General features: G+C 43.1%; 1 protein-coding gene across 1 annotated transcript; it reads left to right on the top strand.

Moving 5' to 3' along the window:
• Positions 1-39: 39 nt before the first annotated feature.
• Positions 40-23188, top strand: tekt1 (tektin 1). The gene is made up of 8 exons (XM_077541534.1): positions 40-127; positions 1735-1901; positions 1977-2142; positions 5680-5802; positions 5881-6024; positions 6754-6979; positions 22124-22320; positions 22401-23188. Exons 2-8 carry the CDS (start codon positions 1736-1738, stop codon positions 22558-22560), a joined length of 1182 nt encoding a protein of 393 aa, XP_077397660.1. The 5' UTR covers positions 40-127; position 1735; the 3' UTR covers positions 22561-23188.
• The last annotated feature ends 211 nt before the right edge of the window (positions 23189-23399 follow it).

The following is a 23399-nucleotide window of genomic DNA, read 5'->3' as shown; positions in this document are numbered from 1 at the left end:
ATTACATATGTTAGGAGGCTGCCTTGGACGTTTGTTAGCTGTTGCTATAGTAACAACATATTCATTTTCGTGGCTTCAGCAAGCGGCATCTTAGTGACTTGTTTTCCTACATCCAAGAGTATACAAGGTATGGCAAAAGACGAAATTATGTTCTCGTTTATGAAATGTCACGTTTTAAATTGGCATTTAGTCTTAAAATTCGACCGAAAAATGTTGCTTTTCTATCGACAGCAAATGTAACGTTCAGGTAAACTCGAAGAGCCTTGTCTCGCAGAGTTTTAAGTAGAATCGCCACGTTGACGACGGATTATTTAAGTCATTTGTCGCCGAACAGTGTTAGAAGAAATGGCAAACACGAATTGCAAGCACGTTACTAAAAAAAGAAAAGATGTCCAGACAAGCACGTCCACGTCCAATCCGCACACATCTAAAACGAATAAATACTCCTAAGGTTGCGTCAGCATTTCATTATTCAAAATGTGATTAATTGAAATATGTTTTCAATTAATGTCAATATTTTAAAAGTTGTTGAATATGGCGTTTTGTATTATTAAGTAGTATTAAGTATATGGCGTTTTGTATTAAGTATTATTCGGATTGCCCTCGTTTTCATTGTAATTATTTTTATGTATGTATAATATAATAATAATGTATAATATGTGTCAGTGCAGGGGCATTTACATTTTTAAGTGGGGTGGCCAGGGTGACCTAACAAAACATGTGAGCAGTTGTCTTTTACTGTAATTTTTACAGAGCTAAAAGTCTTAATTTTACAAGTATTATAAAGTCATGCTTATGTCCATACTGGATACAGATGTCACTTGCAGTGAGGTTAAGTTTAAAATGTAGAACATTTCTATGGGTTAAAGTTGAATACTTTTTTTTTTTTTTTGAGTCAAGTCGGCTTATAGTTATAGCTGACTTGACTCAAAAAAAAAAAAAAAAAAAAAACTTGACTTTTTTTTTAAGCATTGTGAAAACTGTGCTACCTGGGTTACAGATGAGATTACAATCACTTGTTGCTTCTATTATTTAAAAAAAGACATTAGGACAATTGGGTGCTTTGTGCTTGTGGATTTTCATTCAGGTCGTTTCTTTCTGAGGACATTGAATCAATTTCAACTTGACTGTTCTGTTTGTCTTGGAAGTCTTATCCGAGAAGGCTTCATCAATTCATGCAATAAGGCTTGGTTATAGGACAGACCAGCCTGAGTTGGTGTGGAAAATCCAACAATTTATTTTCCAAGTTGGATGTTTCCTTGTTAGCAAATTAGAACCGCCCCCCAAATCTCCCCCTATGAACTAAGATTGTTAGTAAGTTTTGTTTTTTGGTTTTCATTTTTTTAATCAACCCAACAATTTATTAAATTCAATTGGAGTGAATTTCAATTTTAATAAAAAAACAAACAAACTTTGTAGCTTTTCAGTTGAATGGACAAACAACATGCAATTCTGAAAAACGATTGAACAAACAAGCAACAAATAAGCAAAATGAAAAATAGTCTTCTACCATCCATCCATCCATTTTCTGAACCGCTTACTCCTCACAAGGGTCGCGGGGGTGCTGGAGTCTATACCAGCTGGCTTCAGGCAGTCGGCGGGGTACACCCTGAACTGGTTGCCAGCCAATCGCAGTATTCTTCCACTAGTCACTTCTCAAACAGCTTCCCATGTTGTTTGTTTGTTTGCTTTGTTTGTTTATTTCCTTATTTATTGTTGATACCTTTGCTGTAGGATGTCTACGCGTGGAAAGAATACCCATCTGATCGGTGGATCAACTCTGGAGAGTATTGATGTCATCCGGAACCACTCCAAGCTCTTCCGAGGAGAATGCACAAGACTGATTGAAGATTGCAACACATCTTGCAAGCGATTGGAGGATGGTGACAGCGAGAGGCTGGGTAAGCAGTGCAGGAATGTACATTATTAAACATGGAAAGACATTTACGAGGCGTCCTGTGGTGCATGCCGCACAGATCATCGCGTCCAAGACATTAAGTTTGTGAAAAAGGAGCTGGAGATGAAGTTGGAGGAGAACATTTTGGAGACAGATAAGCTGATTGCACTGGAGAGCAGAGTGACGAAAGCCGGTGAAGCTTGCAAGGAGCCTCTCAGAGTCACACTTCTCTCGATAGACGAGAGGTGAGTCAATTGAAACCTACGACGTTCGCAGCAGTTCAAGAAAATTAACCGTCTGTAGACTATTATTATTATTACCTATCCATCCATTTACTTGACCGCTTATTCCTCACAAAGGTCGCGGGGGGTGCTGGAGCATATCTCTCGGCTCTGTGCAGTAGGCGGGGTATACCCTGGACTGGTTGCCAGCCAATCGCAGGGCACACAGAGACGAACAACCATCCACACTCACAAGCTATTATTAGTATTTATTAATATTATACAATTATACACAATGTTCTGTAAAACATAAATAAAAACGGAATACAATGATACAATTCATACCTCTTTAAAAGTCCACTTTGCCACTTTCTGTTGACTGAAAAAGACATGACAGGTGCTCAGAGCTCAGATAACGACCAATCACCTCTCACCTGTTTTCTGTGTTTGATCATGTGACATTAGCAAACTGAGTCATGATTGGTTGGTACCTGAGCTCTGAGCACCCATGATGTCCTTTTTAGTCAGCAGCAAGTGGCAAAATGTTTTTCTTTAAAGCGATACTTCACTTATTTAGCCCATTTTAGCAATAAAACGTTAATATTTTGTCTATAATTAATTTGATACTTTCAATATTTTTCACATACAAATAGTACCTTTAAAAACACATTTTGCAACTTGCTGTCGACTGAAAATGACATCACAAGGGCTCAGGTAACCAATCACAGCTCACCGTTTTCTAGTTTTGGTCATGCGAAATTCACAAGCTGGGCTGTGTGACCTGAGCCCTTGTGATGTCATTTTCAGTCGACAGCAAGTTGCAAAATGTGGGGCATATTCACTAAGAATGCGCTGCGTCCGGTAATAGCGTGAAATATTGCACCACAACTGCACCCGCAGTCTGCGCCCAGTTACCCACCTATTCACTAAGGATATTGCTCTAATCATATACCGGCGCAAACACGCCCACAAAACTGACAGCTTGGAGCAAATTTGCACCTGATTTACCACACATGGCAATGGATTTGCGGCAAGAACATGGTTGTTATAGTAACAGTTGCGAGAAAGATGGCATTATCAGAACGCGAGGTTGGACCGAGAGGAAGCGTTTAGAGCGCCATTAAGCTGTACAGAGCAGAGAGGACGACAACGACGTCATTCATTCATAAAGTACAAATTATTGTTGCGATCGTATTTTTCATGCATCTGGCACATAAGAATGATCGTAAAATGCCTCCCTGTCATTGCCGATCAGCCCGGGTTATGTTATGTTGTCCGAAACTAACACGGAAATATTTCCCCCTCTCTCTCTCTTTCTCTCCTCTCTGCGTGATCAGCCGCGCATGTTGTGCGGCAAATGGCATGCACTGCCGGAGATCGAGGTGCGTCAGGTTAATACATGCTTTCCAAAAACGTTATTTGCGTCACGCAAACGCGGTGTTGCTATTTGCGCTGGCGTTAGTGAATTAGACGCTGCATATCAATGAGTCTCATTTGCATAGGGGTGGGCATATTTTGCGTCAAATGTATGCAAATTACCTCATTTACATACGCGCAAATAACACTGGCGCACCGTGACGCAATCTATTTGGCAGAGCACTTAGTGACGGATTTCCCCATCTGCGCGTGTTTAGCGAATTAGGCGCTCCCTAATTGCTCAATTTTTGCCGGTTAGCGCGGTGTAAAGGCGACGCAAACCTTTAGTGAATAGGCCCCTGTGTTTTTAGAGGTATTAATTGTACATGAAAAATAATGAAAATGTCAAATTTATCATAGGCAAAATATTAATGTTTGACTGCCAAAAATGGGTAAATAAATAACGTATCCCTTTAATTGTACATGACAAGTAATGAAGTTATGAAATTAATTCTAGACAAAATATTATTTTCTTACTGTTGAAAATGGCTAAATGAGTCAAGTATCCCTTTAAATATCTTGTCTTTGTAGTCTACTCAGTTCAATAGATAGTAGGTCGATAAGGATTTGCAAATCATTGTATTCTATTTTTTTATGCACTAAAATGTTCAACCCAACCGTATAATTTTGTCTAACAACAGTGTGCTAGCCTAATGCTAACATTTACAGTAATGGAAATTAGATGGGCTAACGCGAATTATCAATGTTACAGTAATTATAAACACTCAAAAACACAAAGAGGAACAATTACACACACAAATGGAGCATACCACAATGCTCAAAAACATTTATTCTATCATCTCTGTTGGAACAACGACTATTATACTGGAGCCTACTTGGAATCATCTCTGCCTTTTTTTTTCTTCCTTTTCTCTTAATTACACTTCCACATCTTAGAGCATAGGTGTCAAACTGAATCCCTCGAGTGCCGCAGTCCTGCACGTTTTCGAGGTTTCCCACTTTCAACACAGCTGACTCATATTTAAGCTCATCAGCAAGCTCTGCAGAAGACTGATAATTATCCTGATCATTGAATCAGGTGCGTTGGAGTAGGGATACCTTGAAAACATGCAGGAGTCTGGCCCTTGAGGACCGGATCTTGACAGGTGTCTTAGAGGAAGGCCGTAGTGCTTCCCGGCAAGCTTATTATAGTTAACGAAAATTAATGAAATAACGAAAACTAAAAATTAAAATAACTTTTCTGTTAAAAAAAATAAAATAAAATAAAAACAATAGTGTTTAAAAAAACAAACAAAGACATCTAACCGAAACTACATTTAAAAAATAAAATCTAACTCAAGCTACAAACTACAATTCCCATACAACTGTATGATCTTGTTTCTTCTGTACGGCTGTGCAGTAATACCAAAATAAATGCATATCAAATAATCCCTGAATGCTCATGTATGAAATTAACTGACAAAGACTAAAATGAAGTGAATTTTTTTTCCCCTATAATCATAGTTATTAGTTAATTATATTTAGTTAGATTAAGCGGTTCAGAAAAAACAAACAGAAAATTTAGTTTCACTTAGCTTTCGTTTTTTTTTTTTTTTTTTAAAGCACCCTCATTAATTTTATATTGTTAACAAAAATCTTTTTTTTTTTTTTTCAATTTAAGTTTAAGTTGTTTCATTCATTTTTTGTTAAATATAATAGCCTTCTCCCCGTACTTGTTTGAATTTTCTCCAGGTAACTACTTGAAGTTCCTTTAAAGTATCCATAATAATCGTGAATGTGAGCGTAAATGGTTGCTTGTATAAACTGTATTTGCTCTGATTGATGACCAGTCCAGGGTGAATGCTGCCTCTCGCATCACAATAATACAACAGCGCTAACTCTCATTCATTAACACTAAGCATGCTATCCTCAATTCATCCACTTCCAACCACTCTGGGCCTGCGTATAAATTGCCTTGAGACAGTACACATTTTATTTAGTTTTCTTAGTAACCTAAATTTTAATTTAAGGGATATTTCTCCTTTTGTTTAGTCATATTTATAATAATAATAATAATAATAATAATAATAATAATAATAATAATAAATAACCAGTCAATCACTGTTGAAGAATGATATTACATGTCAAGAGTAAAGGGTATAAAGTATAGTAAGTAGTGAGACCTCTTTGAACTGTGGAGTGCAGAAATAAACCCGCTGAGAAGCTGCATGATGAAGTGAGCACAGAGCTGTTCAAGGAGGCTGAACTCTCTCAGGGAATTATGGCCCTAATGCAGCGAGTTGTCAAGCAGATCACTGAGCAAGTACGGTAAGGGAGCGTACCGAAGTGAATATGGCAGTCAGTCCATTTCAATTCATCAAATCAATTATATCATCTTTATTCCAGATTGAACCAATCGGCAAAATTCCAAATTGAACAGGATCTCAAGGAAAAATACGAGGCGCAGAACGTCGATGCCTCCTGTTCCTCAATGACGCCGCATTCCCTCATCAACACACAACAAGCTTTAAACAAGACAGATTCCTCCAGGTGAGCTTCGTAATTCCCATTCTTTGTTCAAAAGGATTTGTCAGCATTACTGAAGTAACTATTGAAAAATATAATGTATATTACTGTATACTGTATAAAAGAATAAAATACATATAGGCACAATACATGTATAATTTACATGTTCTTTTGCCCTCCCTGAGTATTATTTTAGCTGTTGATTGATACTCACTTTAAAGTTTAGTGACGCAACACACAACAAAATACATTACTCACATTGTATATTTAGATATAATAGTTTATAGCTTCTTTTATGAAGTGCTAGCTTATGGTTACCACAGAATGTATTACACTATTGACTGGCTAATTGGGCTAATAATTAGCATGAGTTCTGAGAGTGATATATTGTCAATTAATAAATATCCACACAAACGTTGTAGGAAGAAATGCAGACAGGTAATATATTCTTCTTTTTGAAAAATTAGTTTTATTACTAAAGTTAAATTTGGACTTTATTCTTCTACACCTTTTGCACCACACTGCCCATAAGAGGCCAGTGCACAGAGCTTTGTACTAAGCCAAAGTTGACAGCAGAGGGTAGTGTTTCACTTCTCAGACAGTTGGCCACTCAATACACTTCACTGGTTTGATAAATCATGTTCCATAACTTTATTGCGATCATTTTGAAACCAAGATACCGCCATATTTAAAAGTACTGTTACGTCCGCAATAGTATACACACAAAATGTATAAAATGTCATCCTCTTTCAGGTTATCTGTGACGCCGATACAGTGGGGGAACCACTCTGAGTTCATCATCGCTAAAGCAGAGCAGCAGAAGAGAAACTCTGTGTCTCTGACTGCCCTGGTGGAGTCTCTACTGGCACAGACTGCCGCCGATTTGCAAAAGCAGTTCCAGGCCACATCAGAAGCCTTTCAGTTCAGCATCAAGCAGCTCAAAACTATCAAAAGCCAGATGGAGGACCAACTCACCAAGGTGAGGATGTATTTTGCTTATTTTTTGTATAAGTTATGATACCAATGGAGCTATTTATTTGACAGAGAGAGTTCAAAGGAGTGTACTGATTTCCATTCAATACCCATTCAATTATATAAAACTGCCCAATGATTGACTTTTGATGGTGCACCCCATGTGTCACCATGAACTCTGGCATGCTTGTGAAGTTGTGACCCTTAACAGTATCGTTATAGAAAATTAATGGCTACTATCGCGAGATGCTGTGATTATCGCGTGACCGGTAGCGAGACTGGGAAAATCTAACATGGCGGCGCCCTGCTGCTAAAATAGAATTAGCTTTATATTTCTAATTAAACCCGAATTTAATGATTAGATAAATTCGATTTTTTTCTTTTCTAAGAAAGATCGGTAATATTATCCAGTGTGGACGACCTCGAACGTTTTATTGACGATTATTTTTATAGCTGCGCGATGGATGATCTGGCGGCTAGTCGGGATAATCCTTCGAAAAAAAGGAAAAATGACTCGTCAACAGACACGGACGATTTAGCAACCGCCGACGTATCGGTGAGTATGCTGGATTCCATAAATAAAAAACTTGACGTCCTCTGTCTTATCCGCGAGGACGTCAAAGAATTAAAGGCAAGTTTGGAATTCGTTAGCCAACAGGTAAGCGATCTCCAACGCGATAACTCCGAGCTACGCTCCTCTCTCGTCGCTGTCACAGCCGAGTTGGAGTCGATTAAAAAGGAAAATAAAATGCTAAAGGAAACGGTCTTAGATGTTCAATCCCGTAGTATGCGGGAAAATCTAATATTCTCAGGTATATCCGAAAATTCCCCAGATAATCCAGAGAGTGAGATAAAAAAAATTATGACATCATCGCTAAAGATCCCACAGGAGACGGTAAATAATATCTCTTTTCACCGTGTACACCGGCTCGGAGCTCGTAAGGGCAATAAGCCCCGTCCTATTATTGCTAAGTTCGAACATTTTAAACATAAAGAATTGGTAAAAAGTAAAGGACGGGAGCTCAAAGGGACATCTTTCGGGATGAATGATCAATTCCCAAGAGAGATAAACGAGCGGCGAAAAGTACTGTTTCCTATAATGAAACAAAATAGACAGGAGGGTAAACGGACTTCGATGGTCGTTGATAAATTATATATCGACGGCCAGCTATTCCGAAACCCAACCTCGACCCCTTGGCTGTTCTAACTGACAATTGGTAGAGCCGAGCATTGTGTGATTATTTGACGTATGTATATGTATATGTATATGTATGTGTATGTATATGTGTATATATGTATATATATGTATATGTATGTATATGTATATGTATGGATAATGGGTTACGAAATAGAATATGAATTTATATTATGCATAGGCTATATAGTAATAATAATAATAATAATAATATAAAAATATATTCTTAAAAAAATAAATTAATAATAATAATAATAATAATCTCGCTTAGGTCACCATTTACTGGTGTATTGTTATGTTGAATCCCCCACAGATTTCCTTCACACTCACTTCCCCCCACGTTTCTGTGATGACTCGATGGAGTCAATAAAGAATAGATCCCAAACACGCAGGCTCAGAGGAGGAAAACAATCTCGTTTTATTCCTTTTGACGAACCGATGGAACAAAGCTTGCTCGCAGGCAAGACAACGAGGTTAACAGAAGTGCTCTTGCACACAGGCAAGGAACACGGAGGTAACACAAAACACTTGCAAAAGGCAAGGACGGAATAGAGAACACAAAACACTTGCAAACGGCAAGGAACGCGAACGGAACAAAAAACACTTGCGACAGCAAGGAGGAATAACATAACCAAAACACTTGCAAACGGCAAGGATAACTAACGTAACGAAAAACACTCGCAAAAGGCAAGGACTAGAAAAACTCAAAACACTTGCAACCGGCAAGGACTACTCGAAATGCACACGGAATCAATCAACGCGGAAATACCAACAAAAGACGACGCGGATATAAACACGTGAATACAAACTAAACTAAGGACGACAGCAGATTCAAAAAACTTTACCAACAGGAGAACGCGGAGAACACTTGGACACAATGGTGAGCAAATAATAATCCGACAGCTGGCTGTTGCTGGTCGGAGTCCTTTTAAAGTCTTGATTGCGAACAAGTTGCAGGTGCGGCGCTGGGGAACGCCCCCCTCGTTACAGGCACTGAAAAAACAAAAGCACAACAGGGCTGAGAACCGAACCATGACAGTACCCCCCCCTTAACGGACGCCCCTTGGCGGACCACCTGGTTTATTAGGGTGTGCAGTATGGAAGGTCTTGAGCAATGACGGGTCCAGGATCCAGGAGCGGGGGATCCACTGGCGCTCCTCAGGTCCGTAGCCCTCCCAGTCCACCAGGTACTGGAAGCCCCGGCCCCTGCACCTTGAGTCCAAAATTTCCCTGACTGTGTAGACAGGGTCCCCATCAACCAACCGGGGAGGAGGCGGAGCTGGCGCGGGAGGATTCAGTGGGCTTGGGGTCACAGGCTTAAGGAGGGAGACGTGGAACACCGGATGCACTTTGAGGGAAGAGGGTAGTCGGAGTTTTGCTGTGACAGGGTTGATCATGGCAAGAATCTCGAACGGTCCAATGAAGCGCGGACCTAACTTCTTGGCCCCACCAGCCAGCCGCATGTCCCGGGAGGAAAGCCAAACCTTGTCCCCTGGCTGGTAGGCCGGCTCCGGCCGCCGCCGGCGATCCGCTATTTCCTTGTTGCGGACCGCCGTGCGGGACAACGCCGCTCGTGTTTCCCGCCACACTTTGTGGGCCCGACGTAGGTGCTGCTGGATCGTGGGCAGTTCAATGGGTCCCTCCTGCGACGGGAACAGAGGTGGCTGGTACCCGTAGGCCGCCATAAACGGCGAGCGTCCAGTCGCAGAAGACGGCAGGGTGTTGGTGGCGTACTCGATCCAAGGCAGGTGCGTAGCCCAGGATTCAGGGTTGTGTAGGCAAACACATCGGAGGGCGGCTTCCAGGTCCTGATTGGCCCTCTCTGTTTGGCCGTTTGTTTGAGGGTGATATCCTGAAGACAAGCTGGCGGTGGCGCCCAGCAGCTTGCAAAACTTCCTCCAGACCTGGGAGATGAATTGCGGCCCACGGTCTGATACCAAGTCCATCGGAATGCCGTGGAGCCGAAACACGTGACGGATGAGGAGCTGTGCTGTCTCCCAGGATGACGGTAGCTTGGAGAGAGCGACAAAATGTGTCATCTTGGAGAATTGGTCAATCACAGTCATAATCACTGTGTTCCCTCTCGACCTAGGGAGGCCTGTGATGAAGTCCAGGGAGATGTGGGACCACGGCCGCGACGGGATGGGTAGCGGCCGTAGTAGACCCGCCGGAGGCTGGTGGGAGGATTTGCCGCATGCACAAGCGGTGCAGGCCTTGACGAATTCGATAATGTCTTTCTTCATGTCTGGCCACCAGAATCGCTGGCTGACGAGGGCAAGAGTCCTGTTAATTCCCGGATGACATGCCACTCGTGAGCTGTGACCCCACTGCAGGACCTCCGCCCGCAACGGGTCAGGAACAAATAGTCTCTCGGCCGGGCACTCCCCAGGAACAGTGATTCCCTCCAGAGCCTCCATGACCCTTCTTTCGACCTCCCAGCGCAGCGCGCCCACAAAGCAATGTTCTGGCAGGACCGGTTCTGTCCCGGCCTCGGGAGTTGCAGCGTCATGCATTCGGGACAGAGCGTCAGACTTCTGGTTCCGGGACCCCGGGCGATAGTCCACGACGAAGTTGAATCGTGTAAAAAGCAAGGCCCAGCGTGCCTGCCGGGAGTTGAGCCTCTTGGCGGCCCGGAGGTACGCCAGGTTCTTGTGATCCGTCAGAACCTGAAAGGGCTCCTTGGCGCCCTCCAGCCAGTGTCGCCATTCCTGTAGCGCCAGGACAATTGCCAACAGCTCCCGGTTCCCGACGTCATAGTTGGCCTCAGCGGGGCTCAGTCGCCTGGAGAAGAAGGCACAGGGGTGGAGCTTCCCGTCTTCTGGCGACCGCTGGGACAGGACCGCCCCCACTCCTGAATCCGACGCGTCAACCTCGACCACAAAAGCAACATCGGTATTAGGGTGGATCAGTACTGGTGGGTTGACAAACAACTGTTTAACATCATGGAACGCCTCTTCGGCACTAGGTGTCCACGTAAACGGGACTTTACTCGAAGTCAACTTGGTAAGTGGGGCTGCCCGTAAACTATAATTCCTAATAAAACGCCGATAGAAATTGGTGAAGCCCAAAAAACGTTGCAGCTGTTTCCGTGTTTTGGGGCTCGGCCAATCGACCACGGCCTGGGTCTTGACCGGATCCGCTCGAAGTTGCCCTCCCTCAATGATAAAGCCCAGGAACTGAACCGACTTAGAGTGGAATTCACATTTCTCTGCCTTGACGTAAAGTCGGTTCTCCAAAAGGCGCTGGAGAACCAGGCGAACATGTTGCCGGTGCCCGTGCTCGTCCCGCGAAAAGATCAAAATGTCATCTAAATAGACAAAACAAAAAACATTCAACATGTCCCGGAGGACATCGTTTATCAAACACTGGAACACCGCGGGCGCATTCGTTAACCCGAAAGGCATGACGCAATACTCAAAATGCCCTAGGGGAGTCTTGAACGCGGTCTTCCATTCATCTCCTTCTCGGATGCGAACTAAGTGGTACGCACTTCGCAAATCTAACTTTGAAAAGATTCGGGCAGACTGTAACGGAGCGAAGGCCGAGTCCAACAGCGGAAGCGGGTACTTATTCTTAACGGTAATATCATTCAATCCCCGATAGTCTACACAGGGACGAAGGGTCTTATCTTTTTTCTCTATGAAGAAGAACCCCGCCCCCACGGGTGATTTGGACGGACGGATCTGACCATTGGCCAGCGAACTCGAGATATATTCCCGGAGAGCTTCTTGTTCCGGCTGGGATACTTGATACAGGCGCGAACTCGGTAGTGGCGCATTGGGGATCAGCTCAATCGCACAATCGTATGGTCTATGGGGCGGCAATGCCTGGGCACGGTCCTTACTGAACACCTTTCCTAAGTCATGATACTCTTCCGGGACCTGATCGATGCAAATCGCTTCGGGAGCCGGAGATACGGGAACGGTGGGAGTCCCACCTGCCGACCTCAAGCAGTGGGCGTGGCAGAAAGGACTCCAGTTCTCCAACGCGGGCTTATCCCAATCGATATCGGGATTATGAGTCTTTAGCCACGGAAGCCCCAATACTAGGGGAGCAGCACGGGATGGCATAACGAAAAAGCTTCTCCTCTCCACATGATTCCCCGAAAGCCTCAAGGTAAGTGGACCGGTAACCTGTCGGACCTGCGCTAGTAACCGCCCATCGAGGTCGAAAACCTCCTTAACCTTCTCTAACGGTTCCACCGGGCTCCCCAACGCCTCTACAACACACGGGTCGACGAAGCAATCGTCGGCCCCCGACTCTATGAGTGCCCTAATCTTAAGATTCATCCCGCCGTCGGACAACTCCCCTGATAATTCTAACCGTCGAATATTACAGCTAGCCCTACTCGAAGGGCTTGGTTCGGTTCCCCCCGGTAGGTGCTTACCCTGATTCGAGTCCATTCCGGACTCCTGGGCCTCATTGGCCCGTCCTCCTAGCCGGGAGGCCGGTCGCGTCCGGCGGGGTGGTTTCGCCGGACATGAAGCCACCCGATGCCCTGGTTGACCGCAGTAGAGACAGGCTCCAGTGAGCCATCGACGGCGGCGCTCCTCAGGATGCAGGCGTCCACCTCCGACCTGCATGGGCTCCCCTGTGTCAACTGGGGCGCCCGGAAGAGAACGCGCCTCCGCGCCGTCGATGCGGGTGAGACCAGTCATGCGGTGGTTGGCGGATGGCTCTTGCCGCTCACAGGCACGCTCCCGGTGCCGTTCACGTAAGCGGTTGTCCAACCGGATGGTGAGCTCAATAAGTCCTTCGAGAGAGTTCGTATCGTCGCGGACCGCCAGTTCATCTTTCAGTACCGTATTCAATCCACGACGAAAGATACTTCGCAAAGCACAATCAGCAAATCCGCTTTCCGCGGCCAGAATCCGAAACGCGATCGAGTAGTCGGCGACAGATCTTTCTCCTTGCACTAAATCTAACAACCGACCTCCGGCCTCCTTCCCCTTGACTGGATGGTCGAACACACGTTGAAATTCAGAAACAAAAATCGGGAAGGAGGATCGGAGGTCTGGTCGTGAGTTGCTCACCACCATCGCCCATATAGCGGCTTGACCAGACAGGAGGCTCATAATAAAAGCAATCTTAGACTGATCACGAGCGTAGGTGTACGGTTGCTGGTCGAAAATAAGCGAACATTGATGCAAGAACTGACCGCAACCACCCGGCTGTCCGTCGTAGCGCGACGGGTGGGGCAAAACGGGCTCCCTTGGAGCTGCGGGGGGAGCCAACGTGGCTGTGTCCGTTCGCGGGAGTTCCGGATTTAGCAATCCGCGGGAACCGAGCTGCTCGAGCCTCGCGAACATTTCCTCACACCGGTGAGCAAGCCTGCCTACCACCTCTTGGAGTCCCACCAAGGTGGTCTCAGTTTGCCCAACCCGTTGCCCCTGGCTGGCCAACGCCCGTCTCACCTTCTCCGAGTCTGCAGGATCCATGGTCGGATTATTCTGTGATGACTCGATGGAGTCAATAAAGAATAGATCCCAAACACGCAGGCTCAGAGGAGGAAAACAATCTCGTTTTATTCCTTTTGACGAACCGATGGAACAAAGCTTGCTCGCAGGCAAGACAACGAGGTTAACAGAAGTGCTCTTGCACACAGGCAAGGAACACGGAGGTAACACAAAACACTTGCAAAAGGCAAGGACGGAATAGAGAACACAAAACACTTGCAAACGGCAAGGAACGCGAACGGAACAAAAAACACTTGCGACAGCAAGGAGGAATAACATAACCAAAACACTTGCAAACGGCAAGGATAACTAACGTAACGAAAAACACTCGCAAAAGGCAAGGACTAGAAAAACTCAAAACACTTGCAACCGGCAAGGACTACTCGAAATGCACACGGAATCAATCAACGCGGAAATACCAACAAAAGACGACGCGGATATAAACACGTGAATACAAACTAAACTAAGGACGACAGCAGATTCAAAAAACTTTACCAACAGGAGAACGCGGAGAACACTTGGACACAATGGTGAGCAAATAATAATCCGACAGCTGGCTGTTGCTGGTCGGAGTCCTTTTAAAGTCTTGATTGCGAACAAGTTGCAGGTGCGGCACTGGGGAACGCCCCCCTCGTTACAGGCACTGAAAAAACAAAAGCACAACAGGGCTGAGAACCGAACCATGACAGTTTCTTCACTATTATACTTATCTACTTGCTATCTCTCTCTTTATATAAATTATATAAATTGCCTAATTACTCTTTTGCTATCCTACAATATGTTAATATTAATAAGCAGCTTATATAGATGTATACATAAGACTGAGTCTATATTGCTTGTATGCAGAAATTAGTTCTGGTCTCCTGGAATGTGTGTGGCGCTCGCTCCCAGGCAAAAAGAATAAAAATTTTAGACCATCTCTCAAAATTTAAGGCAGATATTTGTCTCCTACAAGAAACCCACTTACAAAAATCAGAAGAAAAATTATTTATAGATAAAAATTTTAGTCAAGTTTACTCTGCCTCCTATAATAGTAGACAAAGAGGTGTCTCTATACTTATACATAAGAATTTATTCTTTACTCTAAATAATATAGTAACAGATTTAGAGGGCCGATATATTATTATCCAGGTAACTATATTTAATAAAGTATATACAATTGGTAATTTATATGCCCCAAATAATGATGACCCTGATTTTTTCCATGAATTTTTCTCTCGGTTACTCGATTTAGCAACAAATTCTACTATTATTATTGGAGGTGATTTTAACATGGTCTTGAACCCGTTAATAGATCGTTCTAATAATACGATATATACAAGGCGATTACGATCCGCCAAAGTAATAGATGAATATATGGAGGATTTTGGCCTCAGCGATGGCTGGAGACTTCAAAACCCAACTAAGAAGGAATTTACTTTTTTCTCTGATGTGCACCGATCATTCTCAAGAATTGATTTTTTCCTTACAAATAATTCTATTGTTGATAAAACTGCTATAAAAATACATTCTATAATTATAAGTGATCATGCACCAGTCTCCCTCACTCTACAAATTGACTCTACCTTTAAACCTCCCCCGATATGGCGTTTTAACATCTCATTACTGAAAGACGTAGAGTTTGATAAAATTATTAGAAGGGAGTGGGCAGATTTTTTGGAAATAAATGACTCTCCAAATATATCTCCATCTCTTCTCTGGGAAGCAGGGAAAGCGGTAATTAGAGGGAAAATTATATCATATTCAACTTATAAAAAGAAACAGGATCAAAAATTAGAAAAATACCTGGAAGATAAAATTAAACAACTAACGGATGAATATGTATTAAACCCAAATAATCAAATATGGATAGAACTACAGAATATAAAAATACAGTTAGATAACATGTTATCTAAAAAGACAGAGTTTATAATACAACAGTTGAGATATAATAATTTTGAACATAATAATAAATCAGGTAAATTCCTGGCAAATCAACTTCAACGGAATCGGGAACAATCTCTTATAACGGCTATTAAAGATATAAATGGTGAATGCACACAATCACCAGAAGAAATTAACCATATTTTTTATAACTATTATCGAAATCTATACACAGAAATTAATAGACCTAACCCTGAATATATTGAGGTATTCCTAAACAGCTTAAATATACCTCAGTTATCTATTGAACATAAAGATATTCTCGATACCCCGCTTACTATAGATGAGTTGTATCGTGCTTTAGACAGTATGCCTAATGGCAGAGCACCTGGTCCAGACGGCTTTCCGACTATATTTTTTAAACATTTCTGGTTAATGTTTGCTCCATTATTTCTAAGAGTAGTAACTGAAATTAAAAGTAAAGGTGATATACGTCAAGATATGAATATAGCAGCAATTAAACTTTTATTAAAGCCAGAAAAAGACCCTACCCTCCCGTCAAGTTACCGACCGATATCACTAATTAATACCGATATTAAAATTATCGCTAAGGCCTTGGCATCTCGATTAGAGACGGTAATCTCGACAATTATTCATAGTGATCAAACAGGTTTTATTAAAGGTCGTCATTCTACTAATAATATTAGGAGACTCTTTAACTTGATTAGTATGTCACAGCGGTATGATAAAAAGGCAGTTGTTATTTCGCTGGATGCAGAAAAAGCATTCGATAAAGTTAACTGGTCCTTCCTCTTTGCTGTCTTAAATAAATTCGGCTTCGGGGAGTCATTCATTCAATGGGTCTCAATATTATATGATTCTCCTAAAGCTACAGTTACTACTAATGGGATTACATCACAGAGTTTTACTCTACAAAGGGGAACAAGACAAGGGTGCCCAATGTCTCCTTTATTATTTGCTATATTTATTGAGCCGCTTGCATTAGCTATACGTCAGGATAGACGGATCCAAGGAATCCACTCCGGGACAATAGAACATAAAATTAATCTATATGCCGATGATATATTACTCTATTTAGAAGAACCAGCTATCTCGCTAGGGGAAGCATTTAAATTAATAACTAAATTCTCTCACTTATCAGATTACTCTATTAACTGGACAAAATCAACATTATTACCTATTACAGAAAATTCATGGAATCCTACAAGTCAGGATCCACACTACTCCTTTCCTACAGGTAATTTAAAATACTTAGGTGTTAAAATTTCACCTAAGTTAACTGAATTAACTTCTTTAAATTTTCACCATTATTGGATAGTATCCGTAGTGACCTGGAGCGCTGGAATAATCTTCCGATCTCTTTAATAGGACGGATAGCTACTATAAAAATGAAAGTTTTACCAAAGATTAATTATTTATTTTCAATGATTCCATTTAAACCTACGTCTAACTGGTTCCAATCGCTGGACTCTGCTATCATAAAATTCTATTGGAATAAAAAAAAAAGAAGCCAAAATTAGTCTATCTACTCTTCAGGAAAGTAAATCTAAAGGAGGTTTAGAGGCACCAAACTTTATGTACTATTATTTAGCTAATCAACTACAATATCTTGTGCTATGGACACAACCCAACAGAGATACTAACTGTTGGTTGGAATTGGAGCAGAAGGATTGTAATAATCTTAGACTGTCAGATTTACTCTTTATTACAAAATCAATAAGACGACATAATTGTTTTAAAAACCCAATGATAGCCGCCACCCTGACTGCCTGGTGGAAGGCATTAGAAATTACAAACTCCCAATTGGCGCCCTGTGGGCTCTCTCCCATTTGGCATAACCCCGACTTTCAACTTAATAATCAGTCATTCCATTTAAGCTTATGGGAGCAGAAAGGAATTACACACCTTCATCATCTTTTCTCAGATAATAAGTTTATATCGTATACAAACTTGGTCCAGAAATATGAAATAAAAAAGGGAAATTTCTTACATTATCTGCAAGTTAAAAATATGGTTAAGAAACAAATCCCAACACTTCAGGATACGCTCCAACTGCCTGTCTTAGCTAAAGATATTATAAAGCTTTCTCCAACAACAATAAAGAAAATATCAAAAATATATAAGTTATTTTTATACACAAATAAAACGTATTTACCGACTTTAAAATGGGAAAAAGACTTGTCTATAGTTCCGGAACCAGACTTTTGGACCCAAATCTGTGAAAATGTATTTAAAATGACCAAACAGACAAATTTGCAACTTATCCAATATAAGATACTTCATAGAACATATATTACACAATATATGATGAAAAAAATGGGACTCTCTGACTCCGACATTTGTCTCCAGTGCTCACAAAACACTGCCGATACTTATCTTCATGCTTTATGGTCATGTACTCCAGTGCTGCATTTCTGGACTAAAATCTTGGAAAAGCTCGCTGATATATTAAACTGTAGGCTTGCTTTATCTCCAAGATTGTGTTTACTAGGTGACTTAACAATAACTGAGCTACCATATAAACAATCTCAATCTATATTTATAGCCCTTACTATTGCTAAAAAAATAATCCTTGTCAATTGGAAAAATAAACAATCTCTAAATATCGACCACTGGTTAAACTTACTAATAAATTATATCTCAATGGAAAAAATCTCTGCCTTAAATAAAAATCAAGTATCAAGATTTAAACAATATGGTCTATGTACATAGAATATTTTAATCTCAATTTGGCAACTTAATCCTGCCAAGATTCTGCCTGTTAACGAGAGCCACCACATCGTTACAACTTCTGTTTTCGCTGCTTCTGTATTTGGTATTTTGTATCTGATTGTTTTTATTTTTATATAGTCAGGAACCTAGTTGCTGCTAGTGGGCTCGAGCATACCACACTATACGACACTATACTTATTAACTCCTTAAGATTTATTTCTAGTGGGCACTAAGCATCAACACTTGGTGTTACTGCATGCTAATTAGTCAATTTTCTTGACGCCGTCCCCTGTGGTCGGGCGGGGGTGCTGGGGGGCGGGCGTGCCACCTACACCCGCCGGGTTGGGTGAGGCCCCGCTGGTCGCTCCTCTTACTCACTTCACTAGCTTTGCACTATACACTTTGTAAATATACACATAGGGCACACAACACATTTCTTGGTGGGGTGGGGAAGGGTGGAAACACCGTCTTCACCCTTCAACTCCCCTCCAATTTTAATGCACTTCACGTCCAAGGGGAGGGGTGAGTTGGGGCGGGGAGCCATCAGAGGGGATGGACTGCAGTGCCTGGCAGCGCTGTGGTCCCCCCCATTTGTATCTCTGCCCCACCACTTTGTCCCTCCATTCCCTTTTTTAATGCACCACACATATACATATTCATTTCTTTGGGGGGGATACGGGTGTGTCGGAGTAGGGGAAATTTTTTCCCTCTGCTCCGACTCACCTGCTCCCAATTTTAATGCACCACACGCACACACTTGTATATACACTGGGTGGGGCCACATTCACGGTGTAAGGGTAGAGCTCGCCAGTCGGCGAGCTGGCGGACTCAGTAACAGGGTTAGGTGTCACTAGTACTCTGGCGTGACGACCGGGGCCTCTCCCCACCGGGCTCGGTGTTCTGGTGTTCCGCCTTCTCCCCTGGTGCTTCCTCCTCTGCTTCCCCCCTCCCGCCGCTGTGCTACTCTCACGCGGCTGGAGGTGGGGTGGGCACATCTTCCCTCTCTGCGCTGCTGCCCGGTGCCGGTTTCCGGGGGGGGGGGGGTTCGCGGGGGGCCGGGTTCGCGGGGGGGGGTTGGCGGCCATCGGGGGGGGCGGCTTGTTTGGGGGGGGGTGGAGGTATGGGTGGGTGGGGGGTTGGGTGTTGGGGGTCGGGGTGTGTTCGGGGGTTTGGGGGCCGGGGGTGGTGGGGCCTGGGTCGTGGTGGGTGGCGGGTTTGGGTGGGGTGCGGGGGGGTCGTGGGGGGATGGGGGCTGGGGACCGGTGGGGCGCTGTGGGGGCCCACTGGGCCTCGTTCTGCGGCCTTGGGCTCGGGGGTGTGGGCCGGGGCTGGGGCGGGGGGTGTTCCGGGCGTCTGGGTCGGCTCGCCGACCGGTGTCCGCTCGGGTGGCTTGGGGGTGGCCTTGGTGCTGCCGCGGCCTGGGGATTTCGGGGGGGGGGGGGGGGGGGGGGGGGTGCTCGCTTTGCTGGACCGCGGTTGACGGCTTCTTTCTTTGGTGGTGGTCCTTATGCATGCCAGATCCGTCGCACCAGCATCTACTGAAACTCAACAGAAGTAGCCTCTCCCTCCCACAGCCCCTTGAATCAGTTGGTGCTGGTGTCTGTGGTTCTCACTTTGCTCTATCTATCCTTCCCTCCTTCCTCTCTTTAGTTTTTCCTCTGGTCACTTGAGATCTTAATTTATTAGAAGTATGAGGTTTCTGGGGTTGGCATAAGACTCTGGTTTTGTAACCACGTAGGAGGGGTCTTGTTGGTGCTGGACTTCACTTTGATGGATTGGATGTACTGGCTTCTATGGATCTCTCTCTGCCTTATCGATCCTTCCCTCCTTCCTCTCTTTAGTTTTTCCTCTGGTCTCTTGAGATCTCGCCAAATTTGCTGGAATTTAGAGGCTTCCGGGGTTGGCGTAAGACTTTGATTTTGTAATCATGGGGAAGGCAGGAAGTGTTTGGTCGGTGCTGGATTTCACTTTGATTTTCCTTTCTTTTCTCTTTATTTCTTTTTTTTTCTGACCTTTTCTCTGGTCTCCTGACCATTTAAACCTCACGACTCTGGCAAGATTCTGAAGTACCTGGTTAAGGCGAAGGGTAATGGGATATTTATAAGGTTTTAGGTGAATGAATGAGTATAAATTTATACGTATCTGCACGCACGAACGCACGCAAACGCACGCAAACGCACACACGCAAACGCACGCACGCACGCACGCAAACCCACGCACACATACACACAAAAAAAAAAAAAAAAAAAGAGCAATGATGACAAGACGTTGAATCGGTAAGACTACCGAATGAACAATTCTGAGCTCTTAGAAAAAAAAAAAAAAAAAGAAAATTCATGGATGGATTCTAAAGAGGAATACAGATGAGTGGATTGGTGATGCTTTGGAGCTCACTCATAGTTTAAAAAAAAAAGAAAAGTACAAAAAAAGAGCTCATACTAAAAAGAAAAGCACAATATTGTGCTTTTGTACATAACAGCAATAATTATAAACAACCTACAATCTTTAATGCCACTTAATATTGAGACACTTACTTGCTAATGCAGGCACACATTGAGTTCCTCCACATATTGACTCGGTTCCAAATCATATTACGTTCCCATTAATCTGACCATTAACGTGGATTTTAAACATAGAAGGGCCAAAACATGCTAGCCACCAGAGAGGGCTAGAACTGCACAAATGGGAATCAACGTAACTTTTTTTTTTTTTTTTAACAGATGTGCTGTTTTTAATATCATGACATGACGACGATGATATTGTGGCAGTTTTAATGTCACGATATTGCCTTTATCGTTACATCCCTACACAGTAAATTTTTCAGAGTAAAATTGACTCTGAAAAAGACTATATTCAGTCCCAGTCTAAACAGAGTAAACTTTTTACTTGGAAGAAAGTTAAATATTCACAAAAACAAAAAACTCAACAGTTGAGGAATAATCCCACAACTTTCAGCATGGAAGACAACCTAACCACTGACCCATGGCACTCCTACTTTGTACCAATATATCGCAGGTGTCAGGCGGAATCCTCGTTGCTCCATTTTTGGTTTCCTTTGGTTCACACCAGCAATATGTTAACTAACAATAAGCCTAGCCTAGCTCAACTGAGGGCGGCACGGTGGTCGAGTGGTTAGCACGTCCGCCTTCCTGGGTGGAGTTTGCATGTTCTCCTCGTGCCCGCGTGGGCCTTCTCCGGGTACTCCGGTCTCCTCCCACATTCCAAAGACATGCATGGCAGGTTTATTGGGCGCTCCAAATTGTCCCTAGGTGTGCTTGTGAGTGTGGATGGTTGTTCGTTTCTGTGTGCCCTGCGATTGGCTGGCAACCAGTCCAGGGTGTCCCCCGCCTACTGCCCAGAGCCAGCTGAGATAGGCGCCAGCACCCCCCGCAACCCTTGTGAGGAGTAAGTGGCCAAGAAAATGGATGGATGGATAGCTCAAGTGATAGAGTGGCTGTCTTCCATGTTAAAGGCTGTCGGATTGTTCCTCATCCGTTGAGTGTTTTTATTATTATAATACTATTTTACTCTCTTCCATGTGTAAAAATACTCTGTCTAGAGTGGGACCGAATATAGTCTCTTTAGAGTAAATTGTACTCTACGAAATTTGCTGTGTAGTTGACACCACGATCCATCTGAAACTCCAAGGCTTTATCTCTCCATAAAAAGATTAAGATATTTAATACTGCATTGTATGGCAAAATAAAACTGCTTAAACACTGTGTTAGTTGGAGAGGTATGGTTGCTGCCATGTGCTCCACTTTTAATAGTCAAGGAACAACAAAAAGAAATAATTATGTGGAGTAGGAAGAATGCTTTTTTCATGATAACACACAATTCCAAAGTTCGCAGTTGGTTCAGTGTTTGTGCACATTGTTTTGACTGTCAGGTTGTTCCATGCTAGGTTGTGTCAGAGTTAGCCAGCCAGCAGCGGAACCGAGACGATCTCCTGGTGGCTGTCACCGAGAACGAGCACTTCTTGAAATTGGCTCAGGCAAGGCTGGAATTGCGTCAGCAGAGGCCCCCAAAGGAGAAATGCCACGATCGGGCACAATCACAGCTCCTTGCAGAAGTCGGCCAACTTAGCAGTCAAATCGAAACGTACGTCCCCTTAAATGTGTTTGCGTGGCTGTAGATGCCATTACAACCTGTTGTTCATTCCCGTTTCCCTCCGTTGTCAGGCTGCATGGGACAGTGGAGCAGTCAGAAGAACAGCAGAGGGCGCTGGTCCGCTGTCAGCTGGAGCTGCAAGAGAACATTGAAATCAAGGCCAGACTCCTTTACGTTGACGAGGTCATCTGCGGCCAACTCAGGAAGAATATGGTCATACACAACTTTTGACACACAATGACTGTACTTTTACAATTTTTGTTTATCAAAACATTTCCACGAAGAGTCAGGTTATCTATATATTAATTCATGATGACTGTCTTGAGATACTAGCCTAGCACCCCTTTACAGTAAATAACCCATGTGAAGGATTTATAAATTAAAAGTGTTTAAAGTGGTCAACCTTAACTCATTCACTGCCAGTCATTATAGAAAATTTTTACATTTCCAATACTCACGTGATATTACATTCAATAATTATATATAAACCGAATCTACCAAATAACAGAATAGACTCCCTACTTTTTGTCCCGTCCCGTTCTTTTATAATTGACAACAGAAAAATGTAGGTTTGCCAAAATACATCCATTTCTCCCATGGACTCTGAAACTGTGTTTATTTCCTATAAAATGGGGCAATGATGTCATCTACCGGTGGTTGGGCATCAGTAAAGTTGTTTCCAAGTTTGATATTTACAGTGGAGCATGCTCAGATTCGCCCCCATTTAGCACCACTCTAAAAAATACAATTGACAAGTATACTTGTCAAAGGCAGTGATTAAACATTCCTTGACAATAATTAATATGTTATATGTGACCTCACTAGTCTAAACCTGATATTCTGATTAATATTACATTTGTGGAATAGGATTTTATCCATCTAGTGGGCGGCTATTTTGTCACTTGCTGTAGACTGAAGATGACATCAATGTTGCTCAGGGCTCAAGCAATGACCAATCACAGCTCACCTGTTTTCTGAAGCTGTGCTGTGATTGGTTGTTACTTGAGACCTGAGCAACATTGATGTTATCGTCAGTCAACAGTAAATGGCAAAATGGCCGCCCCCTGAGA

This window comes from Festucalex cinctus, chromosome 13, assembly GCF_051991245.1.
Source record: "Festucalex cinctus isolate MCC-2025b chromosome 13, RoL_Fcin_1.0, whole genome shotgun sequence".
Lineage (NCBI taxonomy): Eukaryota > Metazoa > Chordata > Actinopteri > Syngnathiformes > Syngnathidae > Festucalex > Festucalex cinctus.
The sequence above is the reverse complement of the archived record's forward strand: the minus strand, read 5'-3'. Positions and strand labels throughout refer to the sequence as shown.